This window comes from Necator americanus, chromosome V (assembly GCF_031761385.1).
Source record: "Necator americanus strain Aroian chromosome V, whole genome shotgun sequence".
In the NCBI taxonomy this organism is placed as follows: Eukaryota; Metazoa; Nematoda; class Chromadorea; order Rhabditida; family Ancylostomatidae; genus Necator; species Necator americanus.
The window spans coordinates 20488-48277 of NC_087375.1; the positions used below are offsets into that span (position 1 = coordinate 20488).

The 27790-nt window shown below is 38.3% G+C and overlaps 2 protein-coding genes across 3 annotated transcripts; both read right to left on the minus strand.

Moving 5' to 3' along the window:
- Positions 1-104: 104 nt before the first annotated feature.
- RB195_012530 (uncharacterized protein) lies at positions 105-19462 on the minus strand (the record flags this gene model as incomplete). 2 transcript variants are annotated; one of them, XM_064201938.1, is made up of 13 exons in its annotated part: positions 105-249; positions 1078-1267; positions 1462-1591; positions 2492-2647; positions 2948-2981; positions 3046-3128; positions 12840-12926; positions 15342-15478; positions 15664-15793; positions 16694-16810; positions 17695-17834; positions 17908-18002; positions 19329-19462. In XM_064201938.1, 13 exons carry the CDS (start codon positions 19460-19462, stop codon positions 105-107), a joined length of 1578 nt encoding a protein of 525 aa, XP_064057819.1. The 2 variants fall into 2 exon arrangements, with proteins under 2 accessions (XP_064057819.1, XP_064057820.1); XM_064201939.1 differs by lacking the exons at positions 105-249; positions 3046-3128; positions 12840-12926; ... (4 more) ...; positions 17908-18002; positions 19329-19462 and having other exon boundaries at positions 1074-1267; positions 2948-2980.
- A 3297-nt stretch (positions 19463-22759) lies between these two features.
- On the minus strand, positions 22760-26892 carry RB195_012531 (uncharacterized protein; the record flags this gene model as incomplete). Its single annotated transcript, XM_064201940.1, has 7 exons — positions 22760-22959; positions 23067-23196; positions 23927-24082; positions 25103-25219; positions 25289-25428; positions 26535-26629; positions 26693-26892. The coding sequence occupies 7 exons, from the start codon at positions 26890-26892 to the stop codon at positions 22760-22762; spliced, it is 1038 nt and encodes a 345-aa protein (XP_064057821.1).
- Between the last annotated feature and the right edge of the window lie 898 nt (positions 26893-27790).

The window sequence follows — 27790 nt, forward strand, 5'->3', positions numbered from 1 at the left end:
TACTGTAACATCCATATAATTTCGAACTTCAACGACCAGAGCCGTTAGCGACTGGGCCCCATGCGATATTAAGCTCACTGCAGGAAGTCCCACGACCCAATGGATCAGATTTCTTCACGAAGTTCTTCTGGGGAATTCCGTTGCTCTTCATGTCCCGTACCGAAGGAGAAATCACTGGGCGACTCTGGCACGAGATAGGGACAAATAGAAGGATTACTGTCGTCCGTTCGACCAGTTCGAATGTCAATACTGTATTACACTAATATCATATAATTTACATTTACTACATCTAATTACCGAAAAAAACGTCCGAGCGTGAGTGTAGAACAACGCTTTACATTCCTTGTAGCCTCTGGATTTACTGCAAGAAGCAGAAGTTTTCAAATTCCAACTGGATAGTCAATGTACACTTTTCGACGCAGACAACGCGACAATCGCATCCTCTATGCGAATCGCATCACCGAGCAACTTTAGGCACGCATTCGAAGTGAAGGAAATATTGTAGAATTCTGGAAGGGTTGTGGAACAACTAACCATCCTGAGCTCACAGGCATCTTGGCGCTTTTGAAAAAAAAAACACTCAAATGACGTCTCAAAGCCATCACCCACGAATCTGAGGTAGTACGGATTTCAGGTGGAGTATTCGTATACGGGATAGTAGATTATGGAGAGGTGGGTGACTCCGTCCATTTCTTGCTATTTGCCGTAAAAAAAGGTCCGGAAGATGCGGCGCATGCCCAAGGCTGGCGCGCTCCAGTCGAACTTCTTGTAGAAAATAGTGCGCCCGAACGCCCGAAGCCGCATCTTCCGAACCTTTTTTTACGGCAAATAGCAAGAAATGGACGGAACCACCCCCTCTCCGTAATCTCTTGTTCCTTATGCGAATACTCCACCTGAAATCCGTACCACCTCAGATTTGTGAGGTGATGCCTTTAAAAAAGACAGTATGATTAAAAACTTTTCACATTTCGAATTTAAACATGTGCCAGAACCCTATATTGATTTATGATTATTGAACTCAAACAACTTTGACATCAGTTTATTGAATGATCGTATTTGAACTATCATAGCGTCTACTTCTTAGCTACAGTTGTGATATGATGATGACGTTCTCCGTTCGGGACCCGTTTTTTCGTAGTAATTTGAGAAATCCCTTGATGAGTATCCGAGGCAGTTGGTTGAATGTACTTTGGAAGTAGAGCGGAGGTGATAAAACGTCTGTACGGAGTCACATAGTAAGTGGTTACTATCGGATCAACAATGGGACCTAAACATAGTTTGTGTTGATTCTACGTTTGTAAATAGTGACTTGTTTAGGAGAAAACAAAAAACAAAAAAAAAACAAGATGTACAAATCTGTAACACTTCACCAGGAAAGCGTTTTGTTTCCTTTTTTAAATTACTTATTTTGTTTTCGTTCAGAAGGAAAATGTACTGTTAAAGTGTTGATGGGAAACTAACCTACGCATAAACAAGGAGCAATAAAGAAACTAAACAGTTGAGGTCCCAGCACGCCAAACTGTATCATCAAATATGCAATAGCAGGTGGTAGAATAGTCAAGGTTGGAACTAGAGATTGCACAGTGAGGGCCTAAAAGTGAAGCATCAGAGTGTGAATGAAATTGCGATTTTTTCCGGTTAATTTTTCCGGATAATGAGTCTCCGAGTATTATTAATTGACTTATGTTTGGCTCTTTAAAATTCATAAAGTGAGCAGAAGCTAAGAAAGAAATGGCGAGAACTCCTGAAATGGTTAACTGTACAAAAAACCCGACTCTAATGGGATAAAAAAGAATATTTTTTTATTTTTGGAGCAAAAAAAATTCTTTTTTCATTCCATTAGAGTCGGGTGCGCTTTGCGTACATAGGAATATTTTCATTTTTTTTCATTTTTTGAAAACAATATAGGGTGGTAAACATAAAGTGTGACGGGCTTTGGAAAATCCAAAGATGCGGTGATTTCTTGTGCCAAAGAAGCCGGTAAGGACACTGACTGGAACTTCCTACAAAAATGGGCTCCAGTCCACGGGGGAATGGAGACACTGGAGAGGTATGTGACCAATCTTCCGGATTTCTGGACGAAGGTGTTTGTACGTCAAACTCCTTCATTCTCAATCTTTTGGATTTTGCTGTCTGGTCGATTTTAGGGCAAAAAGCCTGCAGTTTTAAGCACAAGTCACCGGATTCGCTGAACAGAGTAATGGATCAGGCATGGGGCACGATGAGAATTTTCTGACAATTTATAATATTGTACATTATTATTGCATATAAAAAAATATTTCTCATTTGGATTAATTGGTGCAAAATTGTGAGTAGTTTTTCAAGTGGACCACCCTGTAAATAAATAATGTACAGTATTATAAATAATAACAACAATATGTCAACGTCTTGAGCTTGGGTACTAAGAATTAGGATTAATTTCTGGTAGAATTTGAGATCACTTGACATATTGAAAGAACAGTGTGAAAATTATCTTCTAAAAAAAGCTAACCTTCACAAGTCGTTTAATGGTCAGCTTTGTATTAGATGATTGTACAAATTCGGTTTTTTCCAGAAACGAGTGAATTTTCCAACGACAGAAGAACATAGTAGCGTAGATGGGAATAAGAAGTATTGAACTGCAGCAAATGTTCCATATGATACCTATCTAAAAATTGCAAATATTAAGAAATTTATCAAGTGCATAAGCTTTTAGGTCTCCACTTTTAGGTACCTAAGCATGCAGGTAAATTAACTACTAAAGTACTAAATTACTGCTTAAGAGTAGCAAATTTTTACTTCAATCTTTGTATTTTTAAGATAATTCTTCTAAAAAATTTTACTTGCGTTTAGTGAGTTTCACCGCAGACAGCAATATTCTCCCATAAAATATGAATCGAAACAAACCGATGATATTCTTATTGTTATTAATTAATTCTTATTGTTACTAATTATTGTGGACGCGTACGGAAGATTTGAGGAACTGGAAGCCTCCGTCCATCCTTAAAGAGCACAAATAAACTGAACCTCACCTGGAGGATACTTGCGGTTACAACGATAGCGTACTTTTCCATATTTGTGACCATGTGATTTGTGATTTCATCCGCTAGCGTTGTATTCGCCGAGAATTCCAAATTCACGCATGGTATCTAAAAGAGGAATTCCGACGATATTGTCAAAGTGATAGTCTCGGATCAGAAATCCGTGAAGATGGATAAGATGTCGTACGAGCATGGAAATAGCTCTTGAACTCCTGTGAAAAAAAGCAATTTGAGTGGACGTTCTGCATGGGAATTATGGCAGCCCTCAGATTAATCTCTCGGATAGTGGTCCGAAGACCTCGTCACGCGTGTATACGCTTGAAAAAATTACATATTTTGGAGCTGTGGAGTAAAGTCGTGATCGAAAGTCCGATAAAAGTCAATATAATAAAAAAATTAATAATTTTAACATAATAAAGAGAGATGGTAGTGCTAAGCAACCAGGCAGGCAGCTGATAGAACCAGTTAAAATTGAATGCAATGACAGTAATCTGATAAAGGAACATTTCCTACAAAAACTCTGTCACATTACGTATGGTGCTTAACTGCTAACAAAAAACTTTAAAAAAGAGGAATTAAAAAAAAGAGTCCTTACAAAATTGGAGCTAGGAAAACCTTACTCACAATCATAGATAATGGTATAGCATAGCCGGCTAGACACATTCCCACGGAAACAGATGAACTAATATGAGAGAACCGCAGAGAAATACAACGATAGACCATGGATACCATCAGAGAAATGAAAGCATTTATAGCAAGGTGCACTACAAATAAGGATATCAATTTTCGACTAAAATTAAGGGTATCACTCCACGAATCTGGCGTGGTATGGATTTTCGTTGGAGTATATCTATACCGGGCGGGTGTGGCGCAGTCGGTTAGACGTCCGTTGTAGCCACACGGTCGAGGGTTCGAAACCGCCCTAGCGCAAACCAAGCCTTTCATCCCTCCGGGGTCGATAAATTGGTACTAGACTTGTCTGGGAGGATAAAAACACTGACTTGATCATCGGCTGGCCCCCGCAATTCATTGTAAAGGCCAATACGCGTTCCAAAACCTCAACGATTATGAATTCCAGTAAAACGCGTTGGCGCATCCCGAGTGGATTGATACGCCAGTGGCTTTATCCTTTTTATCCTTTACATCTATATCGGGTCGTAGATTATGTATACAAAGGTGATTCCGCTCATCTCTCCCTGCATCACTGTAAACAAACGGCTTCGGAATGCGGTCCCTTACGACGTCCTCTATTGCAGCTAGTCACGCCCACCTGCGATTCGCGTTGGGGCGTCCGAATGGATTTTTGACGAACCACTGGTGGGGGCGGGGTGCAAGGGTGGCGAGCTGCAATAGAGGATGTCTCAAGAAACAGCGTTCCGTAGCCGTCTGTTTGTTTGAGCAAAATCACCTCTGCATACATAATCTACGACCCGATATAGATCTACTCCAAGCAAAATCCACACTACGCCAGATCCCTGGGGTGTTGCGTTTAAATGTTGTTTTTAAAAAAACTCACGCATTACTACGTATAACATATAAGAACACCATGGGCCGAGTAGTTGACTGGGTCCAAGATAGATGATCGTTATATTGAAGCCCACAGTGAGCACTCTGAACGAAAACGTCTTTTCGTTTGCATACAATAATTCAACAAGGAAAGATTTCTAGCAATATTTACGTATTCCTAATTGGTGTCCGTGCTGCCAAAACCATGAATTAATTGCTTTTTTAAAGGACCCAAATCTCATCGGTTTTTTTGTTTCTGGAAGACCACGTTTGAAAATTAGCTTTCTCTCCACATTTACGTTTCCACACTTTTCCACAGTGAAATAAAAACTGAACGGCGGTTTAGTAGATGAGCATAGAGAAGCTTAGTTGAACACACCGTTATTGTCCTCCTGAATTTTTTCTAGAAGAACACGCCCGAACCGTATATTGGTGGCTTATAGCAGAGAACTCCCCTTCAATGCTTGAACTACTGACTCGATTTTTGAAAGGAGCAGAAGTGCTGGATTTTTCCTGTTAGATTAAAATGTTTCATAAAGATCCGCTAGCCATAGTCAGTAGTGGAGGAGTGAGCAGTCGAAGGAGTTGTAAAGGCAGTGTAGCGAAATTGACGTAGTATGAAAACCACAGAACCACAGGGAACCGTAGATTTTGGGTTGTAGATTACGGAACCCTTTATGGCTCCTCTAAATTTCCTTTAATCACCGAGGTGGAAACACTTTTTGTTCCTACGAGGTACGTTAGAACACGTACCGTTCCCCTCACGAGAACATTCATTGTTTTTGCATTAGTAAGCTGCATAATTGATCTTCAACGTAGAAAGGAAAGCCGTTTTCCACACCGTTTTTTAAACGACGATTAGAGGAAGTTGAGCGGGGCTATGGTGGGTTTCGCGATCTACAACCTGAACTCTACGGGTTGCCTGGGGTTTCCGTACAACGTCAATTTCGTGATACACTTCCATCAACGATCTAATAAGTGTAGTGAGGTCACAACGTCCTCAAGCTAAACGCTATTGCTGCTGCGCTCAAAGTGGCGCACTGGAGCAAGCTGTTGCGATCGAACGAGTACTTCGCCTGCAGCAATGGGTCTGCAGAACTGACTAAGGGTCCCACCCCGGTTTCAGTCGCTGGCTCCACTGCGCTACTTCGAGAGCAACGTTGACGCAAAAGCATACGGAGTGGGATAGCTCTGACTAAGTTCTATCTACATACGTACACAAGCACGCATTTTTTGGATGAACTAACAAATATTAGTAGAAGTTTTGATCTATTCCACACAGGAATTCCCCTTCGAACCGAGTAGCAAACGCTTTAGGTAAGGATGAGAAGGCGTGTACGTCTTCGCACTAGTTTTCATGCTTCACAGAGCATACATAATATTGTTGACTACATGATGCGTCTTCTTATTTATTTTTTTCGCAAACTTCACAATTCACAACATCACAGATCTACTCACCTTGGGCTTATTAACAAAATAACCGTAGCGAGTAAAAGTTGAGTGAGAGCGGTGTTACCGAGAAATATTCGGTACGGTGATAAGTGACTCGGACTTTTGCAGATAATTATGTAAAGCAATATTGCATTGGTGACAATACCGCAAGACGCCAAGAATATCACAATAGAAAAATAAATAGTATCGTTTGTTGAAAAATACATTCTGAAAGTTGAAATTATTACATTGCCTTTTATTTTTTTCTTGACAAAATACTAATAATAAAACACATGCAAAACACTCAAGTTCGTTCAGCATAATAGGGGAAGATTAACAACTATTGCATCCGTGTACTGGCTAATTATCGTAACACTTGATAGTATTATACAATACCGCTACTAACTTCAGTCCCAAAATCCGTCGCCGACGGATTAAAGACATCACCTCACGAATCTGAGATGGTACGGGTTTTTGGTGGAGTATTCTTATATGGGATAGTAGATTATGGAGAGGAGGGTGATTCCGTTCATTTCTACCTAATTGCTGTAAAAAACGGCCCGGAAGATGCGGCGCGTGCACAAGGCTGGCGCGCTCCAGTCGAACTCGTTGTAGAAAATAGTGCTCCAGGACGCTTGAAGCCGTATCTTTCGCGCCGTTTTTTATGGCAATTAGAAAAAATGGACGGAATTACATTCTTCTCCATAATCTACGATTCCGTATAGGTATAACCCACCTGAGACCCGCACCACCCTGGAATCATGGGGTGATGCCTTTAACGAAGGTTGAGAAACCCGGCTTGTTTTCGGACCACACATTTATGGAAAATAAATTCTTAAGGCATATTTGAAATCAGCATCTCATTAGCTTTCAAGTAGTATTTTCAAAACTAAATTTTGCCTAATCCCAAAAATTCCGATAGTTTGCGACGGATTAACCCGTCAGCCACGAATTCTGGAACAGAAGTTAGCAGCGATGTTGTAGATTTAACGCCTACATCGGAAAATCTAGAACAATATCGAAAAAATTGTAACTTGGAAAGAAAAGTACATTAGAGTAATGATGCACGTCAACTATTCAGATAATTTTATTGTTGTCATTTTTGATGGTCTCCTAAAATTCCGAAACGTAAGAACTGTGGAATATGTGTCACCACCTATAATAGCACTGGTGATAAGACAAGCTCACTTGCAAAAATATGCCGATGTTTAAAATTACGTGCATAATACGGGGTGGAGCGGTGTGTGAACGGTATGTAGTTCTTTCCGTTCTAACTACACACACTTGTTTACCAGCTAATGCAGCTGATAGTGTTAATTTTTTACATTAAATAACATTCCTTTTCTCAAAATCAGTGCTATACGTTTTGTCTTCTGTACCAGGAATGAGGTCAGCTTCACATACGGTCAGCTGATAGAGACGAAATGTCCTTAATATCAAGCCTTATAAGTTTTTTTAGCGCATACATTTTTTATATTTTGCTATGGTCATGAAGGTTATCAAAAGCAGCAACTTAATGGCAAATATATTAAGAAGTGTTAACAATAAAAAGTTCATTTTACAAGAAAAAGCATGTTTTGTTTACTTTTGAAACGCTGCTCATCTGGGATCTGATTTTGAGATGTAAGAAAAAGAAAAAGGAACAGAAAAACAACAACAAAAAAAAAACAGAAGAAAAAGCTCGCATGTAAGAGGATGAGCTTCACCTACCAGACTTTTTACTTTTACTTTTGAAGCGCAGTTCTTTCGGGAGAAGTTGGAAGAGACAAAATCATCAGTAGAATACGAGAACTTTAAAAACAATAACCAATAATAACAATAACAAAACAACAATAGCGTTAAAAACTGTTTCTATTTATTCACTTATTTTTATTTATTCATTGTCTATTTCTTGTCTTTGTAATTATTCTCATGCTTGGAACAAAACGTGCTAATATTGCCTATGTGGCATTCCTTACAAACTGCGCAAATTTTGATTGACATGGTGGTCAAGTAAGAAGTTTATGGAACCGACTCCTTTTTCTTTCTAATTTTTTCCGCACTCCTACAAAAAAGATCAAGTTCTTGTTTTTAAAATTGTAGATGTTCTTATCAGCTACTGACGTAGAATTTTAACATCAAGAATGAATCCAAGAAAAATGTGGACAACTCAACTTCTGTAAGAAAATTTTTGAAGGAACAAGGAGCACAGTATTGGCGTTCTTAAAAACAACTACCTAAATTAAACTAGTTCTGACTCCGTAGTAAGAAAAAGTACTCACCTAAGTACTACAAAGTAAAAGTAGAACTTCTTCAGTTTACTCCTGGAAAGTAAGCAGAAGAAAAACAGCAAGTTTAATAAGTACAAAAGCAGGTTAAAATTATGTAGCTATGTGATTAACTTTAATTTAAACATAACAGATTCTAGAGGTTTTCAGGTGTGTCTCACAGATGTTTTCTCTTTTGTTTCAGTTGAAACACCTTACAGGTGCACTTTACACCTGTTTTGATGTGGTTACATGTAGTCTACAGTATTCCAATAATCCACTAAACAGAAAAAAAGTGAAAAAAGCAGTTGTGCCGATTAATTAATCCCTATGCGTTTGAGTTCAATTCAAAATCGTACAGGTCTATGAATCCTACACAGGGGCTATGTACTCAACTTGACGCTGTTGGATGACGCTGTTTAAAAGCGTCACCCCACGAATCTGACGTGATATGGATTTCCGATGTTCTTAACTACGGGATCGTGGATTGCAGGGACTGGTGGGATCCCGATCATTTCTTAATAATCGCCGTAAAAAACGGTCTGGAAGATGCATCTTCGAGCGTTCCGGGGCGCTATTTTCTACAAGGAGTTCGATTGGAGAGCGCCAGCCTTGTGCAGGTACCGCATCTTCTGTGCCGTTTTTTTTTTACGGCAATAAGGAAGAAATGGACGGAATCACCGTGTTCCCCGCAATCTACTTCTTCACATAGGCATAACCCGCCTGAAATCCGTACAACCCCAGATTCGTGGAGTAATGCCCTTAATGTATTGTTTTTGAGTGCATTGTTTATCAAAACACACTATCAATAACGATGTTAATCATTGTGTAGAATATTTTGACAAACATTGCATTCGAAAACAACACATTAAACAGTAGGCATGTGTGCACTGTTAACGTTATTTTTGCTTTATTTCCTTTTGTGTAGCTTCTGAAAAAACGATAATGAGCTCCCGGTTGGCGGAATGTCAACGTTTATCTAATTAATTTTGTAGTATATGTCAACTACTTATGCACACATCATTAGATGAAAATTACAAGGCGTAAAAATTTAATTACAAAATCAAATGTGCGCACTTTGCTCAACATACGCGTCTTTTTCTACGAGGGTGCAATGGCTTTGCCACCTCCTTCACCTTCCTTTTGTAGAAAGCACCAGGTTCCACTCTAGGAACAGAGAATAGAGTTCCTGAATTAAGTTACCCAGAATGAATGACGCGAAAAATAGTTTCTGCTCGATTTTATACGTGATTATGATCCTACAAAATAATTGTAATGAGGTGAAAGTGCATATACTTGGACGTACGTTTTCATTTGAAACGATGAATTTTCTGACGTATCAATCCACTTGGGACGCACCAGGAGGCTGTAATCCAGAAAATAATCAATCATAACGCGAATGTGAAGTGAATAATAAATTTTATTCATTACGAAAGAATCGAAAACGATGAATTTTTGGACGGACGATGGGATATTCCGTATGGGTGAGTCTTGGATTATGTAAACGCCTGCAGGCACTATATACATTTTCAGCCGCGGGATGTGATTAGTTTCCGCAATGTTTGTAAGTTTACTACTGTATACGCGTAGAATGTATATGTAATTTACTACCGTAAGTAAAATAGAGATTAAAAAGCTTCAAAAACTAAGAAACCTGCTAATCCTTCTGTTCAATTGAGCCTCTTAATATCAAGACTCTTATTAGAAGAGAAACTTGTTGTAAATTGATTTTCATAAGTGAAAGTTATTTTGGAATCGTTTGACGTAAGGAACACGTGTTTTTTTTGTGGGATCAAAGTTCCTGTAGCTGTGAAGAAAAGATATAAAAGATACGAATTTTTTTGTGTATTTTCACCACAACAAATTCTCAGTGGTTCTTGTAGAACTGTTTCGAACATCATACAAATGTCAGACAGAACTCTACCTCTCGAAAAACAGTAAAATCGACTTAATTAGTAGTAATGAATTTATCAATTAAACCCCGCACACTTCGAAGACGGATGTTATCGTGGTCCAGACATTCTCCAGGCATTTAACCTCAGATAGGTTATCGTTTGACATTTGAGGACCAAGATTGTGTCGATGGATTCAAAAACTGTGTTACAACGCAAATGAATGAATTTGATGTGAAAAGATAGATAGAAATCAAGGTTTAAAATTTAAATAGAAGGTGAACTTCATACTAAAAAAACCAGTCTGAACGTCAGGCTAATGCCAGTCATCAGAATTCTTGTAATTTCATAGTTTTCCTAACAAATACGTCACAACTTCATTTGGAGAGTATTCAAACTTGATTTCACTAATCTATGCTCCTCTGTTATCGTCACAGCCCGGAACATTATTCCAAGTATGAGTTTTTCTCCTCTTTTTCCTCAAGAATAAGCAGAGAATGATGTGTTAACATCAAATGATCTTAACTTTATCAGTGCGATGATGACATGTACGTCCTCATTGTACTGATAGAGGTAAGGTTCAATCTCAGGTCATGTAAACTATTACCTACTCTTTAGGCATCCGCTTGTTTTCGTGTTTCCATATTCTGGGAGAGGGATGTTACTAACCTGACGGTCAAACGTGAAGGGGAATAGACATGCGGGAATACATAAGGATGAAATGCAACACATGCGGTTTTCACAGCTAATGAACGGTTCACCACTTATTTACTTCTTGACATCTTCGCTTGGTGTTACTGCTCGGTACTTCTGCACCGCGTATCAACAATTTGACGCTGCGGGAACCGTCCCACCTCATTTTTTCTGCTTTCTGACGGATACGCACCAACTTGACGCCGTAGAACCTCTGTTGCGACTTTCCGGAGCTTCGTTAGGCACACGTGACAGGATAAGATCGTTATTCCATAGCATGATACCGTTATCTACGTCGAAGCTTTTTTTTTGTTTTTCTTCCCAACAATTAGCGTAAAATTATGCGACAAGACTCAATAACGTGAATCTCGTTATCATGTAGGTGAAGATTTTCACCTACACGATAACGAGATAAGGATTTTCCGTGAGATCGTCCGATACGGCTCGTAGGGTACCCGCCCCAGTTCATTTTACTGTTTTATGGCGTTCGCGCACTATGACGTCTAGGGCCCTGTTTGACTGCATTGTAACGTCAGCTCGCTCATCCGACTTCGTGGGACCCGTCCTACTCCATGAGCCTACCTTCTAAGTTCATGTTCACCTTCTGTTCTGGTTCTACTCATCTCTTCCTAATCGTCGTAAAAAAAACGGCGTGGAAGACGCTGTTTTTTTAACGACGATTTCGCTTGCAACGCGCCACCCTTGCGCAGGTGTCGCATCGAAGTGCGAGAGGTCGAAGATCAGGGATGTCTTCTTCTTCTCACCAACCTATTCAAATGAAACCAAGGAATAGGCTGCTAAGGGGACCGGACTGTGAACATAAGGTGAGCGTTCCAACCTATCTAGAATCGTAGAAAGCAAAGCGGTTTCCACGCCGTTTTTTTACGATGGTTAGGGAGGGGTATGCGGAACCACCTCGGATCCCCAACTCTAGCTTCTCTTGAGGATTCCCCCACCACGTCAGACTTGCGCTATGCTTCTTTTAAATACGGCGAAAAAAGGAGTGGAAGTGAAAGCTTGTCGTACCTTTACAATACACAGTTTTTCACAACGACATGAAAAACTAGAGCAGTGAAACTTTTTAATTCTTGGAAAAACAAACACACGCACATAGAACGAAATAGTAAACATAATCCACATGGAGAGAATTATCAACGGAACAAAAGAACTTTTTGAGCAAATACTGGGAAATATAAAAATATTCAAGCAAAAGGAAGATAGGGATGTAATTCAAGATAATGGTCAACGATAATTCTAAAATAAAGAAAATTAAAACTTTCATTTTTGACTTTTTGTTACGTTTAGGTGAAGCTCTTAAACAACATCACCTACTTTCCGCGGAATTAAATTTTGAGACCTCACTGTTATTTTTAAATATAGATGTTATGGGAAAAAGTAGTCGTAGAAGATAATGGTTAAACATAAATCACAATTTCTTAGCTTTTTGAGTTTTTCACGAGAAAACGGTCCTTTACCTTTGAAAATCTCAGAGAAAATGTTTGGGAAGAGGACACGGTAAGTTCAAGATACGTGAATGTGTTAAACAAGAACTTTCAACCTATCTGTAGTATCTAAACGCTAATCACTCCTACTTTCAACCTATTTTATAGAAGTACGACTAATTAGTTTTAATACTTTGTAAAATTAGAAGCGAATACATTCATCAAGGTTTCTATGCACTCTTCACAATATGACTAAAAGTAACCTTTCCTATCACGCGTAGCTTTGATTGAACTCCCTCCCATGCAACATTTTTCTTTTTTTTTATGGAGTGTTTTCGTGACAGACAAACACAAGCACAAACAAACAAACATACACACACTTACACACAGAATAAGCGCGTTATTATATAGCATGACGACCGTAAACATAAAGAAAATTTATCACAGTTTTGTAATAATGGAGAGTTGTGGATTTACAGCACAAATATCACCGTTTCTTTAAACACTCGCAACAAAAGTTCATGAAATTAATACACGAATGTACGCGAAATATGGTTTTGTGCAAATTTTACTGCCTACTTTTTATTTTTTTTATTGCAATAAGTTCACCTGTCTGTTTTGCAGTATAATTTGTTCTTCAGTTTTCAAGTCTATCCTAGCATGACTACGACGCCAAAATGTGAAACTATTGAATATCTGAAAAATTCACTACTACGAATTGAATCGATTAGGCCGTTTTTGTATAGGCAAAATTTTCCCACTGTAATTGTATTAACAGTATTTTTGAACAGCTTCAAAATCACTGAAATCAATGACCATTTTTCTGGAAGTGCATGAGAAATTTCGCATCTTTGACGATCCAGAGCTGTTTTCAAATGAAACTCTAAAGAGTAATTTTTTTTGAATTATATAGATGATGCTTCGTAGATGAATAAAGTTATTGTATTTTTAAGAACTGATTTAACAGCTTGTACTTCTACTAAAGCTAGGATGAAGTCAAATACTTCATTCAGTTGTCTCTAGCTGCTTGTTTGGCATGAAATTAAGCAAAAAGTGCTTTATTTCGAGGACATTCATTAAGCTATGCTCATTGCTCAATGTTAAACGAGAGATCCGTGCAAGAATAAGATTTCATTTACTCGGATGATGCATAAGGACTATTCTAACACTAAAAAGTAAATAACAGTTGTGATAGGCTTGAAAAGTAAGCTAAGGAGTTGTTTAAATCATGGAGTATAGACCACAAAAATGAGCATTTCTTCACTCAATTTCCCCTAAGATTCCTGAAAAGCGGCGTTTGATCCCACGAGATACGTGAGAAAACTCCACACTTGCCCCCTCTCATCGATGAACAAGCGATCAAAGATCACTGACTTCTCCTCATTGATCTTTGATTTCTCAACCTATTCAATTGAACCCATTGAATAAGCTGCTAAGGTGACCAGAACGTGTACAAGAGGCACGTCCTAACGCAAGTCGTAGGAAAAAAAACTTCCCACGCCGTTTTTCAGGACAGCTAGAGGAAATTGAGCGTGAGGACGTTCATATTCGTAATTACACGTCAGGTCTATGTTATTCATCATATACCCATGCTACGTCAATTTCGTGATGTCCTGTCATTGAAGCTAATGCTTCAACCAAAGTTCACTGGTAGTCGCTCTTAACTACCAGTAAGTAATGAAATTAGAGAGAACGTCAAAAAAAAGAAGAGTTCTATGATGCAGCAACACTATATATATATATATATATATATATATATATATATATATATGTATATATATACATATATATATGTATATATATACATATATATATATATATATATATATATATATATATATATATATATATACATATAGTGCTGGTGTTTCATTGTATTCCAAGAAACTGCTACAAACAGCTTTGAAACAACATGTTTTCACTGGGCTTCAACAAAGAAGCACGTAATTATAAATGCCTTTTTATATCAAAATATGTCATTTGAGAAAACGGTGAAAATTGCAATGTACGCGCGAAACTGCGATGCATGAAAATACGCGTTTAGTTCGTATATCGAATTGCCCAGGAATTTTAAAATGAAGATTCATTGTTGAGACATATCAGATTCGTGCAAAGCTGAGGCAAATCCTGCAGATATCGCCACACTATCATAAATCCTACAGGTTTTGAGAATTCAACCCTTTTGACTTAGTCTAATGGTATCAAGGTAAAAATTACAATTTACGGTAAAGTGCTTGAATTATATTTCTTACATGTTATTCTTTGGACGTTAACGTCTTCTAAAAATTCTTGATAATCGCATGTTATGCTGAAGAAAACTTCGTATTTCTGTATTCACGTGCTTGGGGTTCGATGACAAGGGCATCAGTAAAATCTTTTCTTACCTGTGTGAGATCCAGAAATTAGCAGCAGAGCCGTGACTCTAGGTTGGCGCTTAAAAATTTGGCTTCTCTGGCAACGAAGGAATCTTTGATTCCTTTCTTTACGACGGTTTAATAACTAGTTAGTTCCAAATATCTGGAAGCTGTATATTCCACGGGATGTATGAAGGAATGTTAACTAAATAGTCTAATTTTTTTTCAAAGGTAAATCTAAGAGATGTAGCCGGTCCAACAAAGAGGTTTTTTGGATGTTATAAAATATTTCTCGTGAAGTGGATCTCTTCCTGAGAGGTCTTCTTCTTTTCCATTAAGTAAAAGTTTGTGGAATATCTATTTGTTGTTTGTGGAATATCATCATTGAAATTCTCGCCTTAGATGGTGATTTTCCCTTTTCATCATAATGCAACGTTCCAGTAGTAATAAACTCTACGTTCCTCTCTCTGTAAAACTTTTCAAATTAAATTCTTGAACTTCTCCTATGAGCCTTTTTTATTATTTTCCTTAAGAAATTTAAACGTTTAAACACAGACACACACAAACATTCAATAAATTTTATAAACATTTGTTATACTTCCAAACTCTATGTCTTCGGAAACCTACTGTTGCTGTACTGTACTATACTGTAACTCTACTGTATGTAGTTACAAAACAACCGAAATCGATTTATCGATTATGCCAAAAAAGATAGTTTCAGTATATGCACCGAACAGATCACTTTTTACGTGCTCACCACAGACAAGCGATGTACAGTGCTTGCCTGCGGCTGCGCTGTGCTGCTGCGTGGGTCCATTCGCGGAAAAACTCGAGCAAAAAGATGTCGATATGGGGACACATAGTATATGGTGATCATTGGATCAACGATTGGACCTAAACAATTCTCATAATTACTTCCATGGAACATGTTAGAAAAATAGACAAAAAATAAGTTAAAAAAGTAGACGAATAGAAAAAATAGACAAACGTCAACGATTAAACGTATTGCTAATCACTCTGAACGGTTTTTTTTTTCTTCACAAGAAAACGGAAGTCTGAATCCTATGTAAGAAAGTAACCTATACATAAACAAGGGGTAATCACGAAGCTAAACAGCCGAGGCTCCAATACGCCGAACTGGATCAGTAAATATCCGGCAGCAGCAGGGAATATTGTAAAAGTAGGAACTATTGACTGTACAGTAAGTGCCTGAAAATAGAAATTCTGAGTAAAATATTAATTCACACGCGATTTTCGTAAAGGGCATCTTCATAACCTTTACTAGAGGGCAGATATGTACTCTGACTCAGAACTCAAGAACTGAAGTACATTCACATCCAACAAGACGTTACGGTATGGTCATAGGTGCTATAGGGAAGAGCTGGACCTTTTTGGGTGAAGGGGGTCCCTTCGTCAACAGTCTAAGAGGGAGGGGATCCCTTTGTCCAAAAGCGAGGGGGTGGGAGCATCGGCTCCGACTATCACATCTATGGCTATCGTTACAGTATGTCGTACATTTTCCAGGACACTCAATCATATCTTAAACGATAAGAACCAGTACTGACTCGGTTTTGCAAAGTATCTGCTGTCATTTCGGATGCGAACTATCGCGAGTATGAATGCCTGGTACTCCAAGGAGCGTGCGTAGTAAATAGTTTTTAATAAAGTCTTGGGACCAGTTCTCGTGTGAAACTACATTGGACTTTATCTCGAAACCAACCTTCACAAGCCGTTTAATACCGAGTTTTGTGTGTGACGACTGAACAAACGTTGTATTTTCGAGGTAGGATAGGACACGCCAGCGGCAGAAATACATCGTGACATAGATTGGGATCAGTAGTAATGAGCAACAAAATATAACCCATAGTAAGCAGGGCTAAAAAAACTTATTTGACGTTATTGAGACCACCAACTATGTTTCTAGGAATTTGTATGTGGGGTCTGGACTCTATCAAAATAAAGTGTGGTAGAATTTTTGTGCATTAGAAGAAAGCGATTAAGTTAGTCTAATTCAAAACAAAAATCATTAAATAACAAGTACACCTAATTATAGAAAAATAGTGGTGAAAATTCCACGGTGATGCCCAAAAAACTATTTTATTAACCAACCTGGATTATTTTTGCTGCAACTACGACGTCATATTTATCCATATTCTTCACTATATGATGAGTTATTTCAGCTGCATCTGTTTTGTTCGTTGAGAATTCCATATTTATACATGGTAGCTAAGAACAGAACTCGATGATATTTTTTAATCTTACACTAATAAGTATAAAGAAAATAGGTGAGCTTCTGAAATTTCTATACGTATACAGATTTCTGGAGAGTATGACAGCAAATCATTCGCTCTACGTCTTTTTTGCGCCGGCTACGCTTTTAACTTAACCAGATATGTGCATCTTTAAGAGATCTGGAGAAAAAAGAAAGAAAAAGATTTGACGTACTGCATATTTTAGCCAAGATCATACTAGCACTTGTTTAGGTAGCAAATTGTTTAAGTGCTTTCTTATTGTCGTTCATTGATTGTTTTTATGTATTACTATTTATTTAAAATTCCTTTTTACTACTGGTTTTGTTGTAAATTAGCCTGGCTTTCCTACTGAGAAGCCTCAGGGGAGGCTAATCTAAATGGAATTCTGGGTAGAGTCATTTGTTCAATTTCAAAATGGTCCTATTTCTCAACTTTAGCCTTTATCTTGTCCTTTGAAGTGTTTTAGGTGCTCATCGTCTCCAAATCCTTCATGTAACGAAGCGGTTCCAACGTGGTTTTCTACGTCAGTTAGAGAGATGGGTGGAACCACGCAAATCGCACTCAACAAACGCATCTCTAACTTTTCTCGCCGATTCCCTCATTACGGATAAGCAGCAGAAGCTGATCCCCTTGCCTCGTAGATACACGTTCTATTGCCGTAATAGTTTGCATTATTAAGGTCAAATATGTAGCCAAGGCTGTTTCTCAAGCCCTTCTTCTGAATTGCTAAGAATTGAGCTTAATCACATTTTTACTCATGAACAACACTCCCACGGATATCTGAAGGCGAAAAGATCCCGACATTTCGTTGATTTCATGACGTGTTGCCCTTAAAATTGCAAGCAAATTTGGACGCACTATCATAGAAAGCGGTATAACATAGGAGACCAGACACATTTCCACTGCAAATGATGTACGAATACGGGATGTTCGTAGCGAAATACAGCGATAGACCATCGAGACCATCAGAGACATGAAAGAGTTCACACCAAGATGTACTGTAAATATAAACTACTATTTTAAGGATATAATGAATGATTTGATTAAGTGAACCAAAATTTTTGGACTCACGCATTGTTATGTATAACATATAGGAACCCCATGGGCCAAGTAGTTGACATGGTCCAAGGTAGATGTTCACTATGTTGACGCCGTGGGTGAGTACTCTGAAACCGTTGGGAATTAGTTCAATTGCATTGAATTTCTGAAGAGATGATTTTCTACTAATTGTATTGAAAAAAATTTCTAGCTACTGAAATGATCCAAAGTTCTAGGATTGCGAAGAACTTCGATTCGTCATGGATCCCTTAAAACGTCACCACCAGGTGTTTGTGATATGTCCTGTATTCTATGCGGACGTCATAGCAGCGTCCCAAAGCGAATTCAATCTGCGGGAATGAACTTTTCTTCAAGCGATCCCTTGGCAAGATTAACCCTCTGTATCAACGTCAGTAAAATTGAGTACAACAATAGATTTGTTCAGAACAAAAGGACCGGCAGTTTCATGCCTGGCTTTACAAATCTCTTAATGATGAACAATCTCATTCACCCCTTCTCCACAGTTTTGTTTTTCGTTTCAAAACACAATGAGGATTTCCAGCGCAGTCTGTATACGGGGTGTCCATAAAGCCACAGTGCACTCTTAATTGACATTGTTCACAGGAAAGCAACGAAAAGGATATGAAATATATAAATATAAAATAAATATAAAATATAAACAAGATATGAATGATGAGACCCTCACCAAATAAAGGGAAAACTTTACAAGTTTCTCGCCTATTTAGTACAGCTCGATGTAACCTCCATTTGTTGTCTTATACGCGTCTGAACGATACTCAGTTTCTTTCCACACACGGTTAAGGACGTCTGGTGCAAAGGAATGAATAATGTCTGTGATTCTCTGTTTTAAATGATCAATGTCGTTGATACGTTAACTGCAACACATGTCGCTTCACATAACCCCACAAGAAAAGTCTAAGGACGTCAGATCTGGGGACCATGGTGGTCATGACTTGACAGAACCCTGCCTATAGACCCGCAAGGGGAATATTGTATCCAAAAACTTACGAAAAATATTGGCGAGCCGTGGAGGTCGACATGTTAAAAGACAACACTATCTGGAAATTGTGGCACCGCATCCAACAGGTCAAAGTAATTACTTCGACTCTTTTATTTGGTAAAGATTTCACATTTCTACCTTGGTTTTTTTTTGTTTACGTGTGATCGGTCAAAACACACTTTACTGACATCCCTAAACTTTTTGCGGGAATTTGGAGGATTTCCCTTCATTTGATGAAGATTTCACATTTTCTATCCTGTTTCTTTGCTTTCATGTGACCGATCAAAGGTGCATCATGACCTTACGGATACCCTGTAGTAGTAAGACTTTTTTGAAAGAACAGATCTTTGCAGAGGGTAGCGTCCCACTATCATAACATTATTCCATTGATTATTTCGATAAATAGAAGAACCATCAAACGAATTTTACCTACCTAGGAGCTACTACCATAACAAGCAAGGCGAGTAGTAGTTGTGTAAGTGCTGTGTTACCAAGAAATATTCGATATGGCGATAAATAACCCGGACTTATGTAGATAATCATAAAAAGCAGCAGTGCATTGGTCATGATACCGCAAGACGCTAACAATACTATAATAGCGAAATAAATAGTGTCGCTTGTAGAAAAATACATCCTAAAATTTTTATATTGTCTCGCCTTACGCTCCGAGAGCGAAATGGATAAGTAAAGGTCTGGTGCTTATCAATCTGTTCTGGATGCGCCTATGCTTTGGACTTCAATTCAGGTTCGTTTGAGAGTTTGCGAACGCGTGCCTAGCCGGTGCAATGACGTTTGGATGAATACTTTTGTGAGGATGTAAGGTGAATCTAAGGACAGCGGAAAATAAAGAAAAATAAAAATGAATTCAGGAACAGCTGTTTGATCGATATTCATGTCACTCAGACGTAATTGAAAACAAGGATGGACGAACAATAACACATAAAATTCCAGGATTGCAAAATCTGATTTGCATGAAACTGTGAGCTTATTGCAATTTATTGTTCGTACTAGCAGTATGAAAATGATAACAAATACATCCAGCAGCGATACTAAGAGTAATGATAGGGAAAAATATGAAGATTCATCATTATACCGTATGATGATTTGATTCCTTGGCGAGGAAAAGTACAGCGACTTGCAGCGCTTAGACCGTAAAGTATTTTATAGAGGATGCATGATTCTGATTGTGATGTAAGGCACATTTCTACATCCGAAAGACATTGATCAACACTAGCCATTCTACTTTTTATCCTATAAATCTCTTGCGAAAAAATGGAAGAACAGTGATCAGCAATACTCCTGAAGATGTGAAGTTTACTTGAGAGTTTTATAGCCGTTTTAGAAAGAACGATAGAAGAGTATTTTGATCAGATAAAGCAATGTGATTTCCAACCACTTTCTGATGAAATAAGCTTAATAGGTCTCTAGAGATAGAGATACATAGTGGCGAGATCATAATAAAGCTGCATAGATAACTACCCAGCTACATACTTCAATGTAAACAGGAAACAAAGAGGCACTCGGCTTACCAACAGGCTCGAGTTACCAACAAGGTGAGTTCGAGTTGGGATCGACATCGAAACAACGACTCGAATCATAACCCCGAGCTAACCAACAGCACTTAAACGGTTCCACGCCGTTTTTTTTTTCGACGATTAAGAAGAAGTGACCGGATCCACTCCAAACCCGGCATTCTACAATCCCATCCATAGCTTTTCCCACGGATTCCCTCACCACGTAAGATTGGTGTGGTGTGCAGCCTTTGAGTTTTCTTCACTCCTTTCTGTTATGCGCCAAGAAACGTTCTGCGTGACGTCTCGTTGATGATGTTCAACGTAATTTTTACTGCACATACTTGCATGATTTCTTCCTAAATATTATACTGAATTGAATATTGAATATATTATATTGAACAACGAGAATTAATTATGTGGTTGTGTTAGATTATAAAAGTTTGTAAAGTGATCGCTATGGATGATTGAATTTTTTTGTACAGAGCCTCTTTCTTGCATGCATCTCTGGAGTATATGTACATAGCCAGGGTCTAATGTAACTCCATGACAACAAGGAAGTCGGAATTCGTACGAGGAGAGGAGGGAATAGAAGGGGATCGAGAAGAAAAAGAGGAGTGATGAGGAAGGAAAGGAGGGAAAATGATCATAAAGTCCCACATGTTATTCTTTATTCAATCTTGTATCGATTTCTGGTGTCCTAAAGTGATCGATCCCGCCCAACGGTGATTTAAGTACTTTATTACGCAGTAGACAGAGAAATGAGGGCACAGACTATTTATAGTCGACTCAAAACGACATGAAGTACGGTGCAGTTGCGCAAGCGGTTACGCTCGAAGCGGCGAGAACTTCAGCAATGAACTGTGGTAGCAGGGGTCCTCACTGGATCGTAACCGCTGCGCTCCACCGCACCGCTTCGAGCGCAACTGCACCGTGCTTAATGTCGTTTTGACTCTACTATATGCAGATTCGCTTCAGCGCGGTATTTTCCATTTCTCGCTCTTTATGCTCTTCACTAAAGGTTTTCCTTCGTCATCAGCTTTATGTGACCGTCTTCCGTTGATGAAAAAATATTTGCTGGTCACTTGAGCTGTTCCAGAACCCAGGCAACGTGTGACATCAGGTAGCTGGGTGCTCAGCTATCTGATGCCACACGTTGATCTAGTACTGTCCCATGCTCTCTTCGTAACTTGTAAATTTCTCACGTAAGGGAGCTTCGTAACCTTATTTTTCCTTTTTTATATACAATACATATGATAGATTTTGGATAATGTAAGGAGAGCGTGCTTTTCTTGTGTAATTTCGTACTGCTCATGATTTTTTATGAGCAGTACGAAATTACACGAGAAAAGCACGCTCTCCTTACATTATCCAAAACCGACTCTTTTATGAAGTTGTTCTAGTACTGCTTATTATAACTAGTTCTTGAGGTAACAATTTTCACTACACCTATCCCATGGGATTTGGATCTGAGCCAATATCCCCAATTATCTGTTTCAAAACAATGGATTCAAGCTTGAACTCGCGACACAACAACTAAAATACAGGAAAATCTTTATTCTGGATTTTAATTACTTGCATTTTTGTAGAAATAAAGAATTAGAAAAGAAATCAACAATATTAGCATGAAGGCAATTGAATGAAATATAAACATAAATGCTCGCACTATTTAATTTCTATTGAAAGAAATGACGGATATCAGATGTCTATCAATATTCGTTAAACACATAGAACAAGAACCCGAATGAATATAAGAGGAATGAGACCGAATTTGAAAGTGCTGCACTTTGAAAAAAAGAACTTATGTACACGTGAAAAAAAACAGGACAGTATCTAAACAATATTTTAAACATAGCTATTGCAGGAACGGCCGTTTGCCACACACTTGATCGGCAAAAATTCCTTACATTTCGAAGTTTTTCGAGCAAACATAAGTAGGGGCGTTTATATTTGTTAAATAATGGAAATTCAGTCGCTGAATATTATTATTAAATCGTTAGAAACTCTTCAAAAACACATATACATTCTATTCAAAATGACATGATGCAATTGGTGCAATTGCGTACGCGACCACGCTCGAAACAGCGCGGTGGAGGAACCGACTATAATCGAGCGAGACCCTTGTTTGCACCACTCATCGCTGAGTTTACGATGATTCCACCTCGATTTCAATCGCATCCTCACTGGTCGACGCACTGCACCAACTTCCAGTGCTAATTCGCTGGAATCCGTTTTTTTTTTTTCGTGAAACGACCTATCTTCAGAGGAAAAACCTTCAAAAACACTGAGTAAATGATTACTCCGATATTTGGATACGATACTTTTTGTCGTTACAACCCTACTATATGCTGCTTCAAACCGGAGAACCCCTTCGGAACGATGAATTGCGACGCATAGAAACGAAAGATTTCCGCAGGCTACTTGACTTATCGAACGAGCCGGCCCTGACAACAGCAATCTCGGAATCGCTCCGCGATAATCCTAAACACCTTCTAGCAAATCGCCGATAAGGACTGACGTAGTACATTGTGACTAATGGATCCATTAGGGTAGCTGAAATACGAAAATCTAACGACTACCACAAAATACATGAAAAAAATGAGCTTTTTCTATCATCCACAGATTTAGTTTCTGCGCAACAAAAAAAAAAGACGACTTACCAACGCTAAGACATGAAATTGTAAAGTAGCTGTACATGTGAAATTGTAACATTCCAAACTGGGCCAACATATACGATAATGAGGCTGGGAATATTGTGAAAAGTGGGATAATTGATTGAACTGTAAGCGCCTGAAAAAAAACACGAATTTGAAGGAAAATGAATCAGATATTTTTGTGGGCACAATTGTGTTCTAATCTTATTACTTCCTAAGAATTTACTTGTATTTGGGCTGAAATATTATTTATTGTTCATATACGTTGAAATCGTTATCAGGAATTAATACGCAGATTTTTATACTTCAGAATACATCGTTGCTCTCGAAATTCTCGGCCGTAACTACTGTATTTATTCTATATTGTACATATTATATATAATGTATGTTATTTTCTTCTATTTTATTTTACTGTTTCGTTTTTTCCTATTTTTTAGTTTCAAAAGTAACATACAAAATTTTCCGTCAAAATTGGTGAAGACAACCCAAAGAAGCAGCCTCAGATTGGATCTCCCCAGAAATTTCTGGTCAAAATTTGACGTTCATCGGTGGATTAGAAGTTTCCGGATAGATGGAATCAGTAAAATGTTGGAACTTAATGCTTCATACATTAGAGAACTATAGATGGCAGAATAAAGCTAAGGACTTCTCAGAAGATTTTCATCGTCGTGTCAAAGGTGGTCCGCTAGTGGAAGAGCTCAGCACTTTACGTTGATCCTAGACCATCCGGGAAATCACTTCCCTGTCAACAGCGTACAGGGTGAATCTATGTTCCTTTGTCTGTGACTGTTTATATATACAATATATCTATTCGGAAAGGCCTTGTTAATAATGCAAATAAGAAAATATTTCCAGAAATCACTCACCATTACAAGTTTCTGTATATTTGTCTGTGTGGATTGATTTTGAACAAAAGAAGGACGCGAAATCATACGGTAGATCTTCCATCGACAAAAATACATAACAACATAGATGGGAATGAAAAGAAAGGAGACACAAAATACGACCCATAGAACACAAGCCTAAATATCATCCATTCATTTATTCTATCGGAGGAGTTGTTTGAATCACTCATTTAATCAATCCCTAAATAACCTAATCATATAGTATTCATAGATATATTTGTTATACTTCACTCAGCTTTCTCTTTTCTCCTTTCATTCTCTACTTAACTAATATTGATTCAATGAATTATTCGCCTTTCTATAGTTATAGTTCTTCTCTGAATCTTTCTCCACCATCCCAATCAATCATCCACTCATTTTCGCTTTCATTAATCCATTCCTTCCAGTTCCACCTATTTACTCTTCGTTTACATATTTATCCATTTATTTTAATTTATGCTTTCATCTACCACTCACACTCACTCACTTTTCACTGCACTACTCAGCTATTTGCCCATTCATATATTTTCTGAGAGCACGCACCGGTTTACTTAGAGGCAGCATACCTCACATCCGATGAATCTGACGGGGTGAGAGAATCCGCGGGAAAACCTAGAGACTTTGTTTTAGATTGCAGGATTTGGGGTTCTTCCGCTCGTCTCTTTCTAATAATCGTAAAAAACAGTGTTCGCGTTCTCTCCTGCAAAATCAGTTGTCAAATCAATCGCGCCACCCATAGACACGCGCCGCATCCATTCGCGAGCGGTTGAAGATCAATGAGGTCTTTTCACCAGTTCCTGTCTTCTTCCTCAAGTGAAACCAACGAAGTGAACAACCAAGAGGCTGCTGAAGGGACCGAAAGGTGAAACTATTGAAGTATTCTAAAGTATCTCGTAGGAATTAAAGCTTTTCTCACGCCTTTTTTTGGCGATTGCGGAAAGATGAGCGGAACCATTCCATATCACGAAACCTACAGCCTCATCTCTGGCTTTTACCGCTTTTTTTCCGATAGATTCGATAGACTTCTCACCACAGATTCGTGGTATGCTGCCCCTAAGGTACACAACTACCACTATTTACTTCATTCTTCTATTAGTTCATTTGTTTTTATCCATTCTTTTACTATTTCACTGAATTCGTTCATTTAATAGTTCATACCTGATCTACGTGCATGCCAACAGCTGTACGGTATCGTTCTAAATACGGTACATTGTTGTTGATATAACGGTTATTCGACTCTACATCGCTGACAAATTCCATGTTGAGAGCACCAAGCTGCAAAACAAAAAATCTTTGCCTCTCATATGTGGGTTACGTACGTATTAGACTTCTTTCACTACTCACCACCATTGTCAATGGTATCACGTATCCCAAAATACACATGAAGTACGCTCCTGACGTAGGAAAACCCAATGTTCGAATTGATATACATCGAAAAACCATGGAAAGCATTATTGAAATAAATGAATTGACTGCGAGGTGCACTGTAAATTAGCAAGGAATTAAAAATCTTCTACCGAAGAAGCACCGTTTTCCAATGTGGTTTTTTTTGTATTCACATCTTCCATCACTCCATGTTGTAAATAAACGTCGCTTCAGTTATTTCAGTTTTTATTTAACGAAGCCTTAAACATTTTGTTGCATCACTGCTACGCTTTCATTTAGAACATTTGAAAAAGAGGACAACTCACTAATATTGTATACACAAATTGAACAGTAACATGGAGAACATATTTTACTACTTTAACTACTTACTCTAGTTTTAGATGGGCGAGATAAAGTGTAGTTTTGGGGCGGGGCACTCAACCGCACTCTTATTTCCGAGAGTAAATAACTAAGTCAATCGGCGCACTAAAACCTAAGGATTAGTCTCAGAGGATCTGTGACGCTACTAAGAAAATGTTACTAAGAGAAAAAAAGAGATGCAGCCTCCAGAAATAAGAACGCGAACGGGTGCCCTTTGCCTGCTCTTCATTTTCCCTCAGGGCGGGTGTAGCGCAGTCAGTAAGGGGTCCACACGTTCCAAAACCTCAACGATCAGGAATTGCAGTGAAACGTTCTGGCGCATCCTAAGTGGATTGATACCCAGAGAATTCATACTTTATCCATTTTTATTGTTTATATTAGTGCTAGTACCGATATATTATACTATTATTCCTATAAATTTGGTTCGCTGCGAATAGAACAGAGCGGTATGTTCTCCTTAACATATTGACGGGATTATCACACACGCCCACGCATGAATCATTTGGGTGCGGCGAATAAGATGTAATTACGTACCTAATCTTACTAGGGCAGTAATATTCAAGAAGATCAGAAAACTATGAAAAACAAGAAAGAAGAATGAATCGGAAAATTGGGCCGCTGAGCACACCGGGGCTCATATGAGCTCGTACGTGAACGTGGAACATCAAATCAGTATCGTTATTTTTGACCTCTCGTTTACGCATATCCGTGGATCTTAGACTACAGATCGGAAATAAAACAATCCTCTGGTCCCATCTACAAAGAATATAAAAAAAATGCGAATAGTTGTGGATTTGTTAGTATTTGTAGCTAAAATTGATATCTCCCATAAGAAGTAGCTTACACATCGTCACGCAAAGCATATAGCAAGCCCATGGGCCCAAAAATTGTGCAGGACCCAGATAAATTACAACAATACGCATTTCATAAGAAATAATCCTGTAAAAAAAGATAGATTTAAATTAGTGTTGAGCAGAAAAAAATTGATTATACTATGCTAACCTTGGTTCAATCGTTATCATCACAACAGAATACAGTAATTGAGTTAGTGCAGTATTTCCAAGAAAAATTCGGTAAGGAGTCAGATATGGTGGGCTCCTTTGAATGATCATGTAAAGTAGAAACATGTTGGCAAGAATGCTCATAATACCGCAAACGGTTATAGTAATCATATATCCGAGATCAGCGGTAGTTACGTACATCTGAAATATAGAATTCAACGAGGTATTCCGGACTTATGTACAGGAATATGTTAGCGGCGACGGCTCAGCACTAAAACTACATTGTTGCATAGAAGTGCATAAAAGCTAATGATGCTAATGCAAAGAAGGAGGTCAACAAAATCCATGGAAAAAAATATATCTATTAATTATTGAATCATGATTATTTTCTCAAAAATCTTTGGAGAATTCTTTTCTATTCTGAAAAAAAAAAACATAATGATCCAATAATTAATTGGTGAAAGTGTTTTTCCTAAGGAATCCGATATTTTCTTCCGTGTTTTAACCATTAAATGAAGAAGGTCCTTACCTAACGAAATAGTTTCTTTTGAAAAAAATCAACTTCTCTGACACATAAAATAAAGTTCGAATTCACACTTGGATTGGAACACTCCAGGAATCTTTTTCAATAAGACTAGGAACAAAATATAAAGAGAATAAAAACGAATCTCTCTTGTCTTCAATGGAAATGTATTATGAAAGGTGAGGTAGTCGAACCGCATGTTGTAACGAAGGTTCTCCAGTGGGGCTGCCAGTGGTGGTTAAGGTAGGCAGTGACCAAAAGGTTCTACAGATTTGGAAGTTAGTAACCATGCAGAGTTGGATTGATGGAGAGTGAGCCTTCACAGTTACAGGATATTTAGAAAATGGTCGCGTAGTCGGTAAGAGCGCACTGTCGTTGGTTCAAAACCGTCTCAGTGCCAACCAAGCCCTTCATCTCTCCGAGCTCAATGATATACCAAGGAAGAGAGGATCTGCAAGGATAAAACTCTCAGCTGTTGCATCGGTTAACCCCCACCTCAAGCCACTGTATAGTCCAAGCGTTCCAAAGTCTCAACAATCACGAATTGCAGCAGATCGCGTTAGCGCATCCCAAGCG